The sequence below is a fragment of the Cyprinus carpio genome, chromosome A15 (genome assembly GCF_018340385.1).
Source record: "Cyprinus carpio isolate SPL01 chromosome A15, ASM1834038v1, whole genome shotgun sequence".
Taxonomy (NCBI): domain Eukaryota; kingdom Metazoa; phylum Chordata; class Actinopteri; order Cypriniformes; family Cyprinidae; genus Cyprinus; species Cyprinus carpio.
Window position 1 is genome coordinate 24,086,942 of NC_056586.1, and position 19,288 is coordinate 24,106,229.

At 37.2% G+C, this 19,288-nt stretch overlaps 1 protein-coding gene across 1 annotated transcript in view; it reads right to left on the reverse strand.

Moving 5' to 3' along the window:
- The window catches only part of LOC109101346 (cGMP-dependent 3',5'-cyclic phosphodiesterase-like), a 40,859-nt gene that overhangs the window by 8,608 nt on the left and 12,963 nt on the right, over positions 1–19,288 (reverse strand). Inside the window, exons 2-10 of the mRNA XM_042771743.1 lie at positions 17,052–17,144; positions 12,299–12,368; positions 9,743–9,765; positions 8,883–8,935; positions 5,741–5,818; positions 4,643–4,689; positions 4,329–4,395; positions 3,908–4,041; positions 1,542–1,653 (exon numbers count right to left, since the gene is read on the reverse strand). Of these exons, the coding sequence (XP_042627677.1) occupies positions 1,542–1,653; positions 3,908–4,041; positions 4,329–4,395; positions 4,643–4,689; positions 5,741–5,818; positions 8,883–8,935; positions 9,743–9,765; positions 12,299–12,368; positions 17,052–17,144 (677 nt within the window). The remainder of the gene's footprint in view (positions 1–1,541; positions 1,654–3,907; positions 4,042–4,328; positions 4,396–4,642; positions 4,690–5,740; positions 5,819–8,882; positions 8,936–9,742; positions 9,766–12,298; positions 12,369–17,051; positions 17,145–19,288) is intronic.

Here is a 19,288-nt window from a genome sequence, read left to right on the forward strand (position 1 = left end):
TGTGTGGTGTGTTGTGTGTTGTGTTGTGGTGTGGGGGGGGGGAGTGGTGTGGAGTGTGAGTGGCGTGTTCGTGGGTGGAGTGCTGTGGGTGTGTGTGTGGTGTGTGTGTAGTGTCGTGGGAGTGTGGGTGTTGGTGTGGGTGTTGTGTTGTGTGGTGTGTGTGTTGTGTGTGATAGTGTGTTGTTGTGTTTGTGTGTGTGTGCTGTGTCACTTGTGTTGTGTGTGTGGTGAGCTGTGAGGTGTGTGTGTGACAGTGCATGTGTGTGTTGAAGGGTCAGGGCAGTATGTACTATTCCTGGGTGCATTGTGGGATTTCACAGCAGGTCGGGAAACCTGTGAGACCCACCAGAAGCTGTCCATATAGAGTCCATCAAATCTCTCCTCCCTCGCTCTCTCACTCTTCCCCGTTCAAATTCAATTAACTTCAATTTTTTCAAATCAAAATACATGTGATTCAGTTCTTCTTTTTTGTTTTTTAAAACAGCTTTACTGGCACAGCAAAAGTAACATTTTGTATGCCAAAAGCATTAAAAATATAATTTATATAGTATCATATATACACTCTCTCACACACACACACACACACACACACACACACACACACAGCCCTTCGAAAGTATTGCCTACCCTTTTTAATTTTTTTTTTTTTTTTCACATTATGTTAAGTTGCTGCCACATGCTTAAACTACTTTTTAATTTACTTTCTTCACATCAGTCTATACTCCATACACCATGATGACAAAGCAAATAAAACCCCGATTTCTGACAACTTTGCAAATTTATTAAAAAATAAAACTGAAATAAGTGCATTGCATAAATATTCATATCCCCCTAAAAAAGTCTATAATATAAAAGGATTCACAAATCCAGTGGTTCTTAACTTCCTTATTGTAAGTTTCCGTGTTTATTTTTAATCACTGTTATGTAAAGCACTTTGGAAATCATGTAACAAGTTCATTTTAAAAATAATGTCCATTTCTCTTCTCCGGTTCATTTTCATTAAGTTTTTTATGGTTTGCTGTAATTGTCTGTATGAAGCTTTTTATTTTAAAGAACTGTAATTTTTCACAAAGCACAAATTTCTTACCCAGTCCATTGTCCCAGTATTTCTTATTTTTTATTTTCATTCATATAAAGCACTATGAATTACTATTATGAATTAAATGTGTTATATAAAGACCCTGATGATTAAGTATCTATGAAATTATTCAAATATGATCACTCACTCACTCTTAAATTAGACATTGGATGCAAAATTCACTTTTATAGACTGTGTGCATTTAAATGTGTTAGCAGTGCGCATGTCTCTTTAAATCCTCATTAGCATTTAAAGAGACATGCACCGAAACGGCTCGCTGTGAACAGAGCTGTTTTTGATGGTAAAAAGGTGTCATTTTACACAAACATTGAGGGATTTTAACAAAATTATGTCGCAGATATTTCACGAAGACCCTAAAGAATCATACCAACTTGTGGAAAACGGGCATCCGATGTCTGCTTTAAAGATACAGAAGCAGAAACAGCTGTTCTCTTCCTCTCACCTGACACTCAAACTTGAGTTTCTGCTCTTTCTGGAAGGCCAGTGTGCTGGTGAGAACCGTCGATGTGTAACAGAAACAGTGCTGGATCACATGCTCATCCGCCTCCATGTACCTGAAAACACACCAGAAACAAACAGCACTTTAATGCACATCGACACACACACAAACTGAAGCAGCGGCCACCTCAAGAGGCCAAACTGAACATTATATGAGCAGAACCACTGAACTTCAATTTAAAATAGACAGTTTTTATTTTAACATTAATATCTTGTAAAGTTAGAATTTATATCTTTTAAAATAAATACCCATTATACTTATATTTAATTATTTAATTATTTTTTTTGTCATTTTTATTTTAAATTCTCTCTCTCTCTCTCTCTCTATATATATATATATAATAAAACTTAATAAATAAAAATTATTATATATATATATATATATATATATATAATATATATATATATATATATATATAAAATCTGAAAATGAAACTTAAATTAAAAAAAATATATAAACTTAAACTTAAATAAATTATATATATATCTATATAGTATATATATATATATATATATTAATAATAATAATTTACTTTTTTAAATTTATTTTAGATTTTTTCAAGTTAAATTAAACGAGAAATGTTTACACTGAAATAAGTTTACAAAGTTTTATATTTTATTTCAGTTCATGTTCATTTTATTTCAAGTACCATTTTTTATTTTTTATGGTTTTAGCTGACTATAATAACCTTGTAAAGAGATTATACTTTTTTTTTTTTTGCAACCCTGTTATCAACATTTGGGATGTGTGAATACCATTTAAAACCATAATTTATGTAAATTTGTTACAGCAATAAACATTACACAAACATCCAATTAAACATATCAATGAACATCTATGTTAAAAAATGTTGAAATAACATAAAAAATAAGACAGAATGATCTTACACAAAGCGGTTTGGGACTAAATGTTGGATTTTTTTAAGCACCTAAAAGATTTTGTTTCAAATTTGGTTGATATTTTTGTCATACAATTAGGTTTTAATGGTTAAAACTGTGTATTCTAATTCATCTTAATATACTAAATATTAATATATATCTAGTCAAGTCACCTTTTTTAGCACTTTATTCCATACAGATTGTTTCAAAGCATATTTACAGTAATAATCAGGAAAGTAAGAGAATCAATGATGCACATAAAGTATATCTGATACTTAATGGGACACCAAATGAAGTTCATTATTTTAGTTTGGTTAGAAAACAATATAGATATTAGTAAAGAAATAATAAACAATGACAATCACTGAACACATAATCTATTTTTCCTTTACAGATCAGTTTGACTCAGTTTCATCTTCAGAAAGCCATCCATCACTCATTTAATAAATTCAAGAATTATGATCACAGCTACACACAAACCACAGCGTTTTTATGTGAAATATGAAAAGAACGAGAGAGAGAACGAGATGAGACAGTAAACTCGAGAGGAACTCAATATCGGATATCAAATGCTCAGATCTGGCTGTGTAGAATTTCATTTCCTTTATCTCTATGTGAGACGTCACGCTTCAGTGCAGACGTCTCAAAACTCTAATATCATATGCTCATTAATCCCTTAATCTCATTAAACCATGAGTTTCAGATCCACACATCCATCCAGCCTACACACAACACAAAACAAAAGTCAAAAAAATCAAAATCATCAGTATTCAGTGTTTCTGGAAGAAGTGGAATCCATGATACAAAGCTTGGTTTGAGCAAAGATGTAACAAAGACGCTTTTAATGTCTATAATCCATAATAACACTTCCTCCAGTGAAAAAGTGTTCTGGTGTGAATCAGGAGAGAAATCTGCACAGATCAAGCAGCGTTTTAAAACAAGCTCTAACCTAAAATATGTGTCTGGATTTTGGATGTGAGAAGACAACAGCAACGCAGATCACTTTTTTTTTCACTGGAGGAAGTGTTATTATGGATTATAGATCTATGTATTTGAGTTAAAAACGTCTTAAATGCTGGATGTTTTTTCATCTTTTTGTCCTTCTCCAGGAGGTGCACTGATGGAACTGGAGTGCGTGTGGATTACTTGTGGATTATTGTGATGTTTTTTATATCAAGCTGTTTGGACTCTCATTCTGACGGCACCCATTCACTGCAGAGCTTCCATTGTTTTTTCATCATTGCTGAGGACACTGAGCAAAATCATCATATTAGAATGATTTTCTCTGAAGGTCATGTGACACTGAAGACTGGAGTAATGATGCTGAAAATACAGCTGCACATCACAGAAATAAATTACACTTTAACAGAGATTCACACAGAAAACAGCTGTTTTAAATTGCAATAATATTTAAATGTCATCATCACACACCTCTGTCCACCCAGTTTGTTGAAGGTACACGCTAGCGCCACCACCTGTCCAGTGGCTTGACTGATGACAGGAACACAAAGCATCGAGTTCGGCTCGAACCCCAACAAACTGCTCAGTAACCCGCGTTCCTCCTGCAGAGACACACACACGTTATCCGTCATACAGGAGCGTCAACATGCGTGTGTGTTTTGCTGAGTTTTGATCCTGATTAAAAGTGAAGGATAGTGACAGTTTCTGTTCCAGCTCAACTCATTAAACACACAGATTCCATCACTCTGTCTGTCTGTGCTGATAATTAGCTGGTTTTTGGAGAGCTGTCAGCTAGGAACGAATGAAAAAAGCTCCATTATGTGTGAAAGAATATATGAGATATATACAATAAATATCATCACTTTTTCTCCATTGATTTGAAAGAATATAGGCTGACGTCCTGTAGGGTAATGGATTTCTTTTCTCCACCACCCTGCCCAAACCGACCAAAACATAAGCTGTATAGAGAGAGAGAGATGGTTACTTGCTGCTGAAAAAAACAATATTTCACACACACACACACACACACCACACACACACACACACACACACACACACACACAGACACACACACACACACACACACACACAACATTGCATTGTATTCATGGTAATATGTTTAATTGATGGATTCAGACCCGTGAGCTTGGAGTTTGCTGTTTGAGTTACAGAAACACACACAAATAACAAGACGAAAAGAAAAACTTACTGGAAAAACTGATTTCCTCTTCCAAAACTTTATCACCGACAACCTGCAGAGAAAATACTCTGTGAGAGAGTGTGTGAGTGTGTGTGTGTGTGTGTGTGTGTGTGGATAGTGAAGTGTGTGTGTGTGTGTGTGTGTGTGTGTGTGTGTGTGTGTGTGAGTGGTGTGTGTGTGTGTGTGTCGTGTGTGTGTGTGGTGTGTGTGTGTGTGTGTGTGTGTGTGTGTGTGTGGGCTGATCAAAGATTATACAAGTGGTTTTGCCAAATCAAAATGTATTTAAAAAGTGTGTGTGTGTGATAGTGAGTGTGTGTGTGTGTGTGTGTGGTGTGTGTGTGTGAGTGTGGAGTGTGTGGTGTTAGTGTGAGGGTGTGTGTGTGTGTGTGTGAGTGTGTGGTGTGTGGTGTGTGTGTGTGTGTGTGTGTGTGTGTGTGTGTGTGTGTGAGTGTGAGTGTGTGTGTGTGTGTGTGTGCATGTGTGGTGTGTGCAAGTGTGTGTGAGAGGGTGTGGTGCGAGGGGTGTGTCTGTTTTGTGTGTGCAAGTGTGTGTGTGTGTGGTGTGGTGTGTGTGCGAGGGTGTGTCTGTTTGTGTGTGTGTGTGTGTGTGTGTGTGTGTGTGTGTGTTGCACAATATTTTTGTGGAAACTGTGATACATTTTATTTTTCAGGATTCACAGATGAACAGAAAGTTCAGAAGAACAGCATTTATTAGAAATAGAAATCTTCTGTAACATTATAAATGTCTTTACTGTCACTTTTGATAAATTTAATGCGTCTTTGATGAATAAAAGTCTTTAAGCATCAAAAACTGTTTTCAACATTGATAATAATCAGAAATGTTTCTTGAGCAGCAAATCATCATATTAGAATGATTTCTGAAGATCATGTGACACTGAAGACTGGAGTAATGATGCTGAAAAATACAGCTGCGCATCACAGAAATAAATTACAGTTTAACAGAGATTCACATAGAAAACAGATGTTTTAGATTATAATAATATTATACTATTTTTTTTTTCTGTACTTTTGATCAAATAAATGGTGAGCAGAAGAGACTTCTTTCAAAAAGACATAATAACTCTATATTAATGAGTGTGTCACCTGACAGAAGAGCTGGTGATTGTCTTCAGACAACCACAGCAGTAAACAGCAGCACTGCGACTGAGTTTCTGTCTGCAACTGAAAGAGAAACACACACACCTCAGAAACCAAGCACATGCGTGTTTGTTTGTCATTCATACACACCATCATAATAACAGATAGATGAAAGCTTATAATAACTAGAAATATATATTGATGTATTAAAATACAATTTTCCATGATTTTTTGTAATGATTTTATTAATTGTAAAATGATGGTCAGTTTGTATTAAATGGTCCCTCCTGCTTTAAATCATTTGATTGTCTGTCCCATCTGGATGACACACGAACAGCAAACAAAACCGGGCTCCGGAACGAAAGTAAACTGCCAGGAAGATCTGACAGAAAGATGTTAAATCAGACATAAACGCAAACAAATGGAGTGTTCTGTCAGGAGCTGGAAGCTGAGCGGAGGACGGCTCTTCAGCCTCGTTACACCTTCTGGAGTGATTTATTTGGAGAGGCGACAGACAACATTCATTTTTTCAAACCAGCAACTCGTAAAATGTTTTCCCTTAATTCAGATTGAACGACGTAATGTAATCATATCATTTCAGGGATTATTGCACTCTGGTGATGAAATTATGCTTAGCAATAACGCAGAAAGGGGTAACGACTCAAACGTACGAGTGGTGTGTGTGTGTGTGTGTGTGTGTGTGTGTTTGTATATGTATCAGTGTGTGTGTGTGTGTGTGTGTGTGTGTGTGTGTGTGTAAGAGAGAGAGAGAGAGTGTGTGTGTGTGTGTGTGTGTGTGAGAGAGAGTGAGTGAGAGAGAGAGAGAGAGTGTGTGTGTGCGTGTGTGTGCGTGTGTCTGAGTGTGTGTGCGTGTGTGAGATAGAGAGAGAGAGAGAGAGAGAGAGAGAGAAAGAGTGTGTGTCTGTGTGTGCGACAGTGTGTGTGTGTGAGAGAGAGAGAGAAAGAGTGTGTGTGTGTGTGAGAGAGAGAGAGAGTGTGTGTGTGTGTGTGTGTGTGTTGTGTGTGTGTGTGGTGAGAGAGAGAGAGAGAAAGAGTGTGTGTCTGTGTGTGCGACAGTGTGTGTGTGTGTGTGTGTGTGTGTGTGTGTGTGAGAGAGAGAGAAAGAGTGTGTGTGCCCCCCCCAGTACAGTGTGTGTGTGTGTTTTTTTTTTTTTTTTTTATATATAAAAAAAAAATACTTATAGAAGAGAGAGAGAGTGGTGTGTGTGTGTGTGTTTGTGTGTGTTGTGGGGGGAGAGAGAGAGAAAGAGTGTGTGTCTGTTGTGTGCGACAGTGTGTGTTTGTTTTTTTGGTGACATATCAGGACACAACTTTGTATAATGACATGTGGGTATGACACGCCAGGTATTACAAGGAGAGGGTGACTTATGAGGACATAACCCATGTCCCCATTTTTTTCAAAACGCTTATAAAACCATACAGTATTAGTTTTTCTGAGAAAGTAAAAATGCACAAAGTTTTCCTGTAAGGGGTAGGGTTTAGGTGTAGGGTTGGTGAAGGGCGATAGAATATACAAGTTTTGTACAGTATAAAAACCATTACGCCTATGGGATGTCCCCACTTTCACAAAAACAAACATGTGTGTTTGTGTGTGCGACACAGTGTGTGTGAGAGAGAGAGAGAGAGAGAGAGAGTGTGTGTGTGTTTGTGTGTCCCTTCATCACTACAATTGAATTGAAACATCTGAATAAATACAGACAAGCTTATTATACAAATGATCCTTCAGGCACTGACCTGGTACAACACACACACACTTTCATTTCCGTAACAGCAGGCAGCAATAAACATTATGACCTGTAAGTGAACATAAATCAGCCGTCCCGCTCCAAACGACACGACAAACTCATCTGCTGATCTGACTGCTTCGGATTCGAACCTTCCGGTGATTTTCCATTGACTTGTTGTTTTTATACCAAGATAATGAGAGCTTTCCCCTAAATGTCACAGAACGCATTACAGCTAACGAAAATATGTTCTGAGAATGTTTTGCTAAGATTCCCATCACGTTATGAAAACGTCATTTCCGAATGTTTTCTGAACATTTAAAATGTGCCATTTTTAAATGTTTTTTTCTTGGTTATGAGTGAATGTTAAGGGAACATTCCAGTGTAACATTTGACAAACATCATGGAAACGCTACATTTGAATGTTCTCAGAACGCTCTGAAACAAGTAGCAACATTTAAAAACCGCTGTCTCAGGAGAGTGGATCTGTTTCCTCATTTATTGGAGTGACGGTCTTGTGTGTTTATGAATGAGGAAATAAAATAAATCATTTATGCATGACAACAAAAGCAGTAAAATAAAAAAATGCAATAAAGCAAAAAGGGGTCATGGCTCCAGTGTTTGTGTACAACGAGTATCAGTCATAACAAAAACAGACAATAAATAAAATAAAAAATACGTTCTAAGAATATTTTGCAAACGTTCCTATTAAGCTAAAAATATAAAAAGGTTTAAAACATTCAATTTTAAATACTTTTTCTTGGCTATACGAACATTAAGGAAACATCTCATTTTAACATTTTGCAAACGTTCCTTTTGAATGTTCTCTGAACATTTAGTAACATTTATAAGATAAAATGATGTGTAAATAACATTTTTGTGTTAACATTTTGATATAACTTCCATTAACATTACTGTAAGAACATTTGTTTGTAACTTTGAGACGTTCGGAGAATGTTCCTTGTTAGTTGAGATAATAATCGTACATATTTTAACTGTGCTGTCTTCACATGCTGTCTACGCAGGCTGCTCACTAGGTTTGGGAACAGAATTCATTTCTCAACACAGAGTCTAATGACACCGAAGAGAAGATTGTGTGTGCGTGTGTTTGACTTGTGCGCGAGGTTAATTGTTTTGTGAGCTTGTTTCGTTGCATAGTTGTAATTGAATAAGAGTCTGGAGGGACTGTAGATCAGTGACCTTCATGAGGAGCTGCAGGCGCCTCAATAACACTCTTATCACAATCTCAGCTGTAAATAAAAGCCAGCCGACCTTCCTCATTCATAAACACACAGGACTCTCGCTGCAATAAACAAGGAAAACAGATATAAGACTCTGCTGAAGACTTCAGGAGCAGAAGCAGCAGCAGCTGTGTTCTCTGTGTGTTATGAGTCTATACTTACATAATTGATGACTTTCAGCTGCAGGGAGGCGGCGTCCAGATCGTACAGCTCACCTGTCAATGCACACATGATCCGTCAGATCGCTGCCAGCTGTGTGCGGTTGCTAGGGTGTTGCTAGGTGACTATAAGCTCAGTGCTTCCCACACTCCCACACAAGTATATTTGGTAACACATTTTTGCTTTTCATTATTTGTATCCTCTTATACTTTTACACTGTGCCCTTAAATATACAGTTATCAAACACTTAATTCTAAATTAAATACAGATGAATCCTTAAAGCTGCAATGGTTATTGCTTTTCCTCTTTTTTCTTTACAAATAAATATTATAAAAATACTTACATGCACGCTGTGTTTCTAAGGCAGCTTTAATCGCCTTTTTGGTACCCTCATAACTTAACTTTATTTAACTTTAACTTTATTTGTTTATAAAAATAAACATTTATATACTTTTTAACCATAAATGCTCATCTTGCACTAGCTGGACTTCACGCATGATGTAATCACGTTGGAAAAGTCTTTTTTTTATTCCCGAAGTGAACTGATCCTTTAAATATTTAATTTTTCGATTGATTTCATTTTAAAAATTGTAATATTTCAAATGCAATGCTAATGGTGTAGTCGAGGGATTTCATGGTAAATGGATAAAAAGTACTTCATATCCCCCCTCCCCCCGAACAACAGCCAATGGTAGCAGACCATTTTTGTGTTTCAAACCTGTGGGGAAGCACTGCAGCTATAAAGTTAGTCGATGATTCTTGTTTTCTGAAAGTTACATTATGTCACACAGAGATACCAAACTCTTCTATTCCGCAGCTCTTTAATGCTGCAGCACCACAGGTGTGTGTTGCGTGTTTCTCACCACACAGCCGCAGGATCTTGCGGGTCGAGATCTCTGTAGTCCTCCTGGCTGTGGATGGGGTTTGGGCTTCGCTGGTGCATTGTGGGAATTGAGCGTGTGGCCGTTTGGAGCCGATCTCTGAATGTCTCTGACCTCGCTTACAGGCCACAGTGAGCTGTTGGGACACACAACACACACCAGTGGATAAACAGTGTTACTTGCATTCTGACATTCACAGGTAGTAATCCTTATCCAGAAAGTGTCAGTAAAAGATCTACTTACTTTCATAAATATCTCACACGACTATGAATGTGATAAGTGTTTATACAACAGTTCTACTGCATAAGTGTTTAGATAAATAAGAAACAACCACAGAGTGTCTTAAAAAACATTTTTGAGGCGGAACTACTTCCTTCCGCCACAGATTCAAATCTAAGTTTGACAGTTTAACAGCTCTGTTACTAATTCGAGAATGTTACTTTAGAATTTATAACGAAGTAACGTTGAGTTGCTTCATTGAAAGCTTATTGTATCAGTGTATTAAAAGCTTTTTTTTTTGTGTGTTTTTTTTTTGTAATGTTTTTTTTTTTTTGTTTTTTTTTGTGTTTTGTAAAAAAAAAAAAAAAAATTAAACTATAAATAAAAGTGTAAAAAAAAAATCCTAATTTTTGACAAATAATAGGTATAAATAAAAAAATTAAAAAAATTGTAAGAAATTGTAAGAAAAAAATTGTATATACTGTATGTATATAGATGCTTTATACATGTATACTGTTTACGCCCTAATTTCTGATGGGTGATGTTGTTTTTGTTTTGTAAATAGGGTGGGGCGAAACAAGTCTCGGCTTCAGCCCACCACCTTTTTCGGTTACCTCCTTTGTTTGTATTGAATTGGTTTGTATATATAATTTGTCCTTATGTTTTATGTTGTAACAGAAGTAAACCTTTTTTATTTAATAAAAAAAAAAAAAGCTTGCTGTATTATGTAGAGGGTTATCACAGAAAAATGGACTGAGAGTGTGATCCTCTGCATCTGAAACAGCATTCATTATTCAGCTCAATCTCATATTCACAATAAAACATTAGTTTGAATGTCACTGGGGAAAAGCAATATCTTTGTCGTATTATCTTTTCATCTGTTAAAACGTGAAAATTTCTTTCTGATGACAGCACTGCTCAGTGTGCATTTGTTAACTGCATCTTACAAGCTGTTGTTTGAAAGTAAAAATAAACATCCTTGTTTACAAACAGTGTTTTCAGTCTCTTTCAATATAAAAAAGTCTTTTAAAGCTGACTCAATCAGAAAAAAAAAACAGTCTCTTGTCGCATCTAATGAAGGAATAAAAGTCACTAAAATCACCACCACAAACACACACAGTTTCCTTTTACTAAATAGCCATCATAAAAGTTGCTAGGCAATTCAGTCAAAAGTACAAAGGCAGCGCTTTGAATAAACAACAATAACAGCCATCATAAAAGTTGCTAGGCAATTCAGTCAAAAGTACAAAGGCATCTCTCTGATATACAGCATTGAAGTTACATAAAATATAACGTTAAGAGATTTTGCACTCAGCCAAAACTATTTGCTCTGGAACAAATAATAAATAAATGAGACTAAAGACTACCCGTTAGATTTACACAAAACAAATTCTATCTCATGTTTAACCACTATACAGACATCAGTGCCAGCAGCAAATTCAGAAGATCTGGCCGAGTTGAGGGGGCTGAGATGCCCTGGAGCTCCAACATCTCCCAAAAACATTGAGACACATTTTCAAATAGACGTTATCTTTATTACACAAACAAACCATATTTTGAAAGTCTAAGTCTGAAGTCCTAAAAAACTCCTAAATCTACGTTTCCGTGACACAAAACCAGTAATTTAAAATTAATATAAGTTTCAAACAAACTTATATAATTTAAGAAACAGTAATTAAGCTCCCTCTAGTATTTTTATAAGGAACTAACGAACCTGTGAACACTGGAAGACTTTCCTGAGGTAACTGTGACATTGATCAAGCTGTTTTATTGATCTCTTTCTTTCGGTTTGAAACGCTGATTGGAGCGATTATATGAGATGTGAATACATTTCCTGTCAGTTGTACTGTATTTTCAAAATATACCGTCTTAAGTTCATTCATGTTTTTATTTCATATTATACTTGTATTAAAGTGGAAGAGAGACTGAAACAGAAGTGCTACAGCGATCTGGTCACGCAAACATTGAAGAGCATCAAAGCGGCATGGGACTGGTTTTTTTAAATTCGGCGATAAAAACTGACATTATTTGAGAGCCAAGAATTGTGTTCCCATGAGAAGTAACAAATGGAAGGCGCACTATAAAATAACGTTAAAAGAAGTGAAAGAAAACCGCGGATCTGGCAACCCTGACGTGAACACAGGGTGGGGTTCAAATAGAAACCCGTGTTAACTGAAATAATTTTTTATTATATTTTATTTGTAATTTATTTATGTATTTTATTTTTTGTATTTGCTTGTACGTAATGCATTATTACGTGGTTAATATTTAAAAAAAAAAAATCAAATATATTTTTTAAAATAATATAAAAAACCCAATGACTCATCACAAAAAAACTGCTGATTAACATTAATATTAATTAGTATTGTAGCCTCAGGGCTGTCACCAGCTGCAAAGGAAAGTCATTTTCAGAAGCTTCAGCCCATGAATACACAGATTTTTTGTTTTTTTTTTTTTTTCGCTCAGTTTTTTAAACTTAAAAACTCGTATTGCCTTTAACCTTCACCTTTATAGCACTCACTGAACTACATTTGCTCTTCAATATCTCCAGTCCTTTGATCTGTAAAGACAGAAGTGGAATCCTCGATCCCTATTCTTCCCATCTATTTCATAAAATGCCAAATAACTCTGACCGTTTCTAAAATGGCCTCAGAGTTCAATCTTCAATGCCTGTTCAGAAGCTGTTTTATTTTCCACTCTCTGTCCCTGTCAATGTTTTTCGTGATTGTTTTTCTTTTCCCAACCGCACAACGCACACTCTTTAGTGATGTACTCCAAGGGCAAAACGCAAGCTAATTAGTTAAGGAGGGACGACAGGCTTTTCATTTTTCTCTGCTTTCTGTTCCTCCGGCTCACAGAAACACGTCAGATGTTTATTAAACAGAAGGACACTGCAGCACAGTTAAAAATTGATACGACATGAGAGTGTTATATGACCCACATCTAAAGAAGTGTTAGACAGTGACTATATTCACATCAGAGCAGTTACTATATTGTGTTTTTAAAAAATGCCACTGGATTGACCAATCAGAGGACAGATCATGAATTTACATTATGCAATACAGCACAACAAGAATTTACATTAGAACCCACACTGACAGCGTGACTGTACTGAAATGCTATCGTGTCTTGCTTATAACTCTTTTTTTCTTTGCTTTCACTATTTGGTTTGCTCTTCATTGTAAGATGCTTGTAAAAGCATTTGATTGGTAAAATAATAAAAAATCTCAAAAAATGTATATAGATATACACACATACATAGGCTATATTTATAAATGCATATAATAAATTAATACATTTTGTAAAGGAGAAAAAAAATAAGAAGAAAATAAAATATTTCAGTATGTGAAGAAAAAAACTTATTTTAGTGGAAAATTTTAAGATAGAGAGAGCTAATGTAATTTTAGGGAAACAAATAATAAATAAATAAATAAATAAAAATATACTGAAATCTAGTTGTTTTCTGCTTTTATAAATCTCTGATGTTTTTTTTTTCCCTTTCCCCTCTTTTGTTTTCGTTGGTTATTTTGTTGGGCTTCTCTTGTTTTGCTCTTCGTCGTCCCCCCTGAGATGCGTTTTAAAGCGTCTGATGTTAAATTGCCTTCTCTAATCACACAGAATCAAAGCTCAGTGGAGTGTGGTGTGTGTGTGTGTGTGTGTGTGTTCTGATGATGATGATGATGGTGGTTGTGGGTATGATGAAAGCTTTTGGACCCTTATCACCCCAAATGAAACCTGAGGGACGGAGGTGGGTTTGGCTTTTGTGACTCACCGGAGAGAAAACATGAGGAATGAAAGAGCCCTTTTTGCTGAAATATATACCATAGTTTTCTGCACAAATACTACAGTAAGAAGACCTATTTAAAGCTTTGAATTTGAAATGATATGGTTCTTAATTGATCTATTTGCACCGGGGATGAAGGATCCGTTTGTGCTACATTTACTTTTATTTCATAGTTCCTTTTTTATTCTTGGTTTTATATCTGACGGGACTCTGCTGTTTGATTCTCTGGCTCTCTAAAAAAAAAACGTTTAAAACAACTTTCAAAAAGATTGAAATTCATGTTCTTTTGGAGAAAGTGGAGCGAAAAAAAATGCCATTTTCAGCAGATTTAAAGGACACCATACAAATAAGGAAAAAATACAACATGTGGGGGGGGGGGGGGGGGGGGGCTGCAATGTGAAATGCAAATTCTATATTTAGTTAGTTCTCCATCCCATGTGGTGCAATGTCTTTTTGCAGGTCATGGGAATGCAATCAATAAACTCAAGATCTATAAAACTATATGTTGATTCAGTGTTTTTGACATCCATGTGGTTTTGTTGAACACCACCAAGGTCCTAAGGCACTATGAAATACTATTACGAATTCTCATGAAAGTTCTTCCAATTGTACTTCATCTAGCCCAAACATTTCCCTACAGGTACAGACAAAAAGTCGTACGCGATTGTTTTAACGATCTTCTTAGGCTTATGATGCTTTTGAGAACGCAGACCTTGGTGTAGTTTTCTTCAGGTGTGAACAGGTCCTTAAAACTGGGTTTAAACTCAATTAAGTTAAATAATAATAATAATAATACTAATAATAAAGATTGCAAATAAATAAAAATAATAAAATAATGAAAATAAAAAAATAAAAAAATGTTTTTTTTAAGTTACCTGTAGTAAAAATAACTTGTAAGGTAAGGGAGAAAATCTTATTCTAAAAAATAAAAATTTTAAATAATAAAAATGGAACAAAATAAAAATAAATATAAATTAAAAAATTTGAATTTTTTTTTTTTAATATGACCGTTTGTCAGAGATAGGTAATCTAGTATTTGAGAAAAATAAAAAACAATAATAAAAATTAACATTAAAAAACATAATAATGATAATTTTACAGTAGTAAAAATAACTGTGGTACTATGGTAAATTGCTGTAAGGGAAATAGCTAATTTGGGGACAAACAAAAAATGAAATGAATATGAATGAATTACAAAAATGTTGATAAAATTATTTTTTTTTGCTGCAGTAACATTAACTGGTAATAATCTGTTAAGGTTAGAGAGAGCAACATTTTATTTGCTGGGGGAAAAATCTATAAAAACCAACCGACATCCTTATGTGTTGTTCTCTCCCTGGATGAGTGTGGAGGAGTGTGAGTGGAGTGTGTGTGTTGTGTGTGTGGGGTGTGGTTTGTGTGTGTGTGTGGTGTGTGGTGTGTGTGGTGTGTGTTTGTGTGTGTGGTGAGTGTGTGAGTGAGTGTGTGTCCTTACATGTTTCTCCAGGATGTTGACACTGGGGTTGTTGTCATCTCGTTCGGTCCAGTGGTTTACAGCAGAGCTGTTGAGAGGAGCGAACAGAACACCACAGTCAAATAAATCACAATTCATTAAACAATCCTTCAAGCAAAAAACCACCTGCTCTATTTCCTGCCAGCTCTCCTCTCCTCTCTTCGGGGAAACGCTCCATTTGCTTTAGGTGTCACACTGTGACCTCTGACCCCACGTCTGTCTGCAAGAGTCCCAGAGACACACTCACACACATTTCCCACGAGACACGGCTACTGATCTAATAGAGCGGATACTAAAACACTGAAATGAAGTCAAACTACATAATAGAGAGCGTTTGCTGTCCATACATGCAAGAAATTAATACTTTTATTTATCAAGGACGCATTAAATTGATCAAAAGAGACAGTAAAGACATTTATAATGTTACGTTAGATTTCTATTTCAAAAAAATTGGCGAATGTTCTTCCTGAACTTTCTGTTCATTCGTGGGGGATCGCTGAAAAACCATAAAATGTATCACAGTTTCCACAAAAATATTGTGCAGCACAACTGTGAGTTCAACATTGATAATAAATCAGAAATGTTTCTTGAGCGCAAAATCATCATATTAGAATGATTTCTGAAGATCATGTGTAACACTGAAGACGTGGAGTAATGATGCTTGAAAATACAGCTGCGCACATCCACAGAAATAAATTAACACTTTAACAGAGATTCACACAGAAAACAGATGTTTAAAATTGCACATAATATTTCACTAATTTAACAAAACTCTGTATTTTTTGGATCAAATAATGCAAGCCTCGGTGAGCAGAAAGACTTAAAAACAATCATTACCAACCCCAAGCGTTTCCCAACGAGAATTAAAATTTCTTTTCAAGTTGGCTGATTTTACACTACAACATAATGGACAAATTTATGCAATTGTTCAACAAATATTATATATATATATATATATATAATAAATATTATATATATATATATATATATATGATATATAATATATATATATATATATATATATATATATATTATGAAAATTCAACATATAACTATTTGGATTTTTTTTAACATAAATTGTCTTGGTATTTATGATTGAATTTGCAAGGGTTATTAGGTCATTAAACTAAAACCCAATAAGAAATATAGAATAAACATCACACATACAATTAACTGTTGGCAAGAACATGTTCTTAGTTATTTTTGTTAGCTGAAGTACTAACAAAACGTCATATATAACATAAAAAAAATAAAAAAAATACTGAAACTTTAAAATTAATTTAAAAAACAAAAAAAATACAAATCAGAATTCAGAATATATGAATAAAAACTATAATTTGTAAAAATAAGACTGTATGACAGTGGATAATTCAAAGCAAAAGCTATTATGTGCAAAACAGACCAGATATTTTACTATTTTCTCCTGCCATCTTCATATTTTCCAATTTGCTAAGACTCGCATAGAACTCCTCTCAACACGTCCTGGACCCGATCCGTCACAATCTATTCTTTTATGACCACCACAGTCGGGCTAGCAATAAAACGCCTCTCCTGCACTCAAAAAATCTCATAAAATCATGAAGTTTTATTTACTCAATTAGAAAGTAAACACTTTAATTGGACTCCATGTCACGCTTCTGTAAAACTGCAACATTAGGCAGCCTGGTTAAAAATAACGAGCTATAACGGATTTCAGATGATTCAAAGAGAGAAGAATCGCACACGCAGTTCACTGAATGACTGGTTCAGAGGAGAGACAGGTGAGCAGAGAGAGAGAGACATCCTTACAGCATTACTGCCAGGTGTGAAATTACAGCCAGAACTCACCGCCAAAATCAGAGAGATCACCTTCCCTTCATCACGGTCCACCACAGGAGGAATGATGAGCACTGAAAACACACAGAGACAAAATCACTGCACCTTAAAGCCACAGTTCACCTTAAAAAATGACGACGCTGCTAATTTACTCACCCAGCTGAGGGGCTTCTTTTAGTTGAACAGTAAAGAAGATTTTAGCTGAAATCGTGCTCCTTGGTGATTCATGCAATGCAAGTCAATGGGTGCCGGCACTTTCTAGGAGTCAAAAAGCACATACAGGCAACACACCGAATCCCGTATTCTGATGATATATTGAGATCTTATGAAGCCAAAACTGTCAGTCTGTAGCAGGAAACTGAACATTATTTACCTTCTTTACTGTTTAAACCAGAACCATTTTGTGTTGCCTGATTGTGCTTTATTGACTCTCAAAGTGCCGGTACCCATTGACTTGCACTGAATGGATCACCAAGGAGCACGATTTTTTGATTAAGAATCTTCTTTACTGTTTAACTGGAGAAAAACAGTCTCTTACATCATGTAAGGCCTGAGAGTTACACACACGCACTCACACACACACACACACACAAACACTCACACGCACTCTCACGTGACACACACTACACTCACACACACACACGCACACACACACTACACTGGGTTTCTTTATGTTTGCTGTCTAAGATCCTTAGATGGCTGTATTGTTACCTCCCTGGTAAAAATAGTACTACATAGCCGAGCATAGTCACCATGGGAACAAGGAAAGAGAAAGAGAGAGCCGTGATGCTGGATGAAAACTAGAAAAATCTGATGAAAGGCGGAGCAGGTGTTCAGCGGCTTAAAAGAAAAATTCTCAATTTTAAAACTTCTTTCATTATCATATCGCTTCTATTCTTTTACAACCGCCGTGAGCAATCAAGTCCCGTATTCACACACACCACACACACACACTCACACACTCACACTCACACACACTCACACTACACACACTCACACTCACACTACACACACACACACACAAAACCACACCTCACACACACACACTCTCTCTCTCTCTCTCACACACACACACACACACACACTCTCTCTCACACACTTGCACACCAAACACACACACACGCAACCAACACTCTCTCTCTCTCACAACACGAAGACAACAACGACACACGAAACAAACACACACCCACACTCCAACAATCTACTCTCTCTCGTCACGACACGCACACACATCACACCAATACCACACCACACGACACACAACACACACACACCCACACTACACACGACTCTCAAAAATGCAACCTGTATACCTCTCCACACACAGCACACTCCAAAACCCACCTCTTCCTCACCCACGCACCCCCCCCTCCCCCCCCCCCCCCCCCCCCCCCCCCCCCCCCCCCCCCCCCCCCCCCCCCCCCCCCCCCCACCCCCACGCACACCACGCCCCCCCCGTCTCCCCCCCCCCCCCCCCCCCCGTCCCCCCCCCCCCCCCCCCCCCCCCACCTCGCCCCCCCCCCCCCCCCCCCCACCCCCCAACCCTCCCCCCCCCTCCCCCCCCCCCCCCACACCACACTCAAACTCTCACACACACACCACCCTCACACCACACGCACACGCAAACCCACACACAAAACCCCCCTTACAAAACACACTCGCACACACCACACACACCCCCACCACAACACCCACACCACACACCACACACAAAACCAAAACTCTCACACACACACACACCCCACACAACACGACACTCAACTCACACCACACACACTTACACACACACTCGCACACACAAAACACCCACACACTCCCAAAAAAACACCCACACCACACACCAAAACCCCCACCTCAACCCCCCACCACACACCCCACACTTAAACCCCTCAATACACACCCCCCCACTCACTCACTCTCTCACACACACAACCACACACCACACACACCCCACAACGCCCCACCACACCACACAACACCCCCACCACACGCAAACTTCCCCTCTCACTACCCCCCCCATCACTCCCCTTCCACACACACACAACCCCACACACACACACAAAACACACGCACCCCCCCGCACACTCTTTACATACACACACACCCACACACACTCCTCACACCCCCGCACACACACACACACATCGCGCACCAAAAACACCCCCTCACACTTCCCACTCTCAAACAAACACACCACCCTTCCACACACACCACCTTC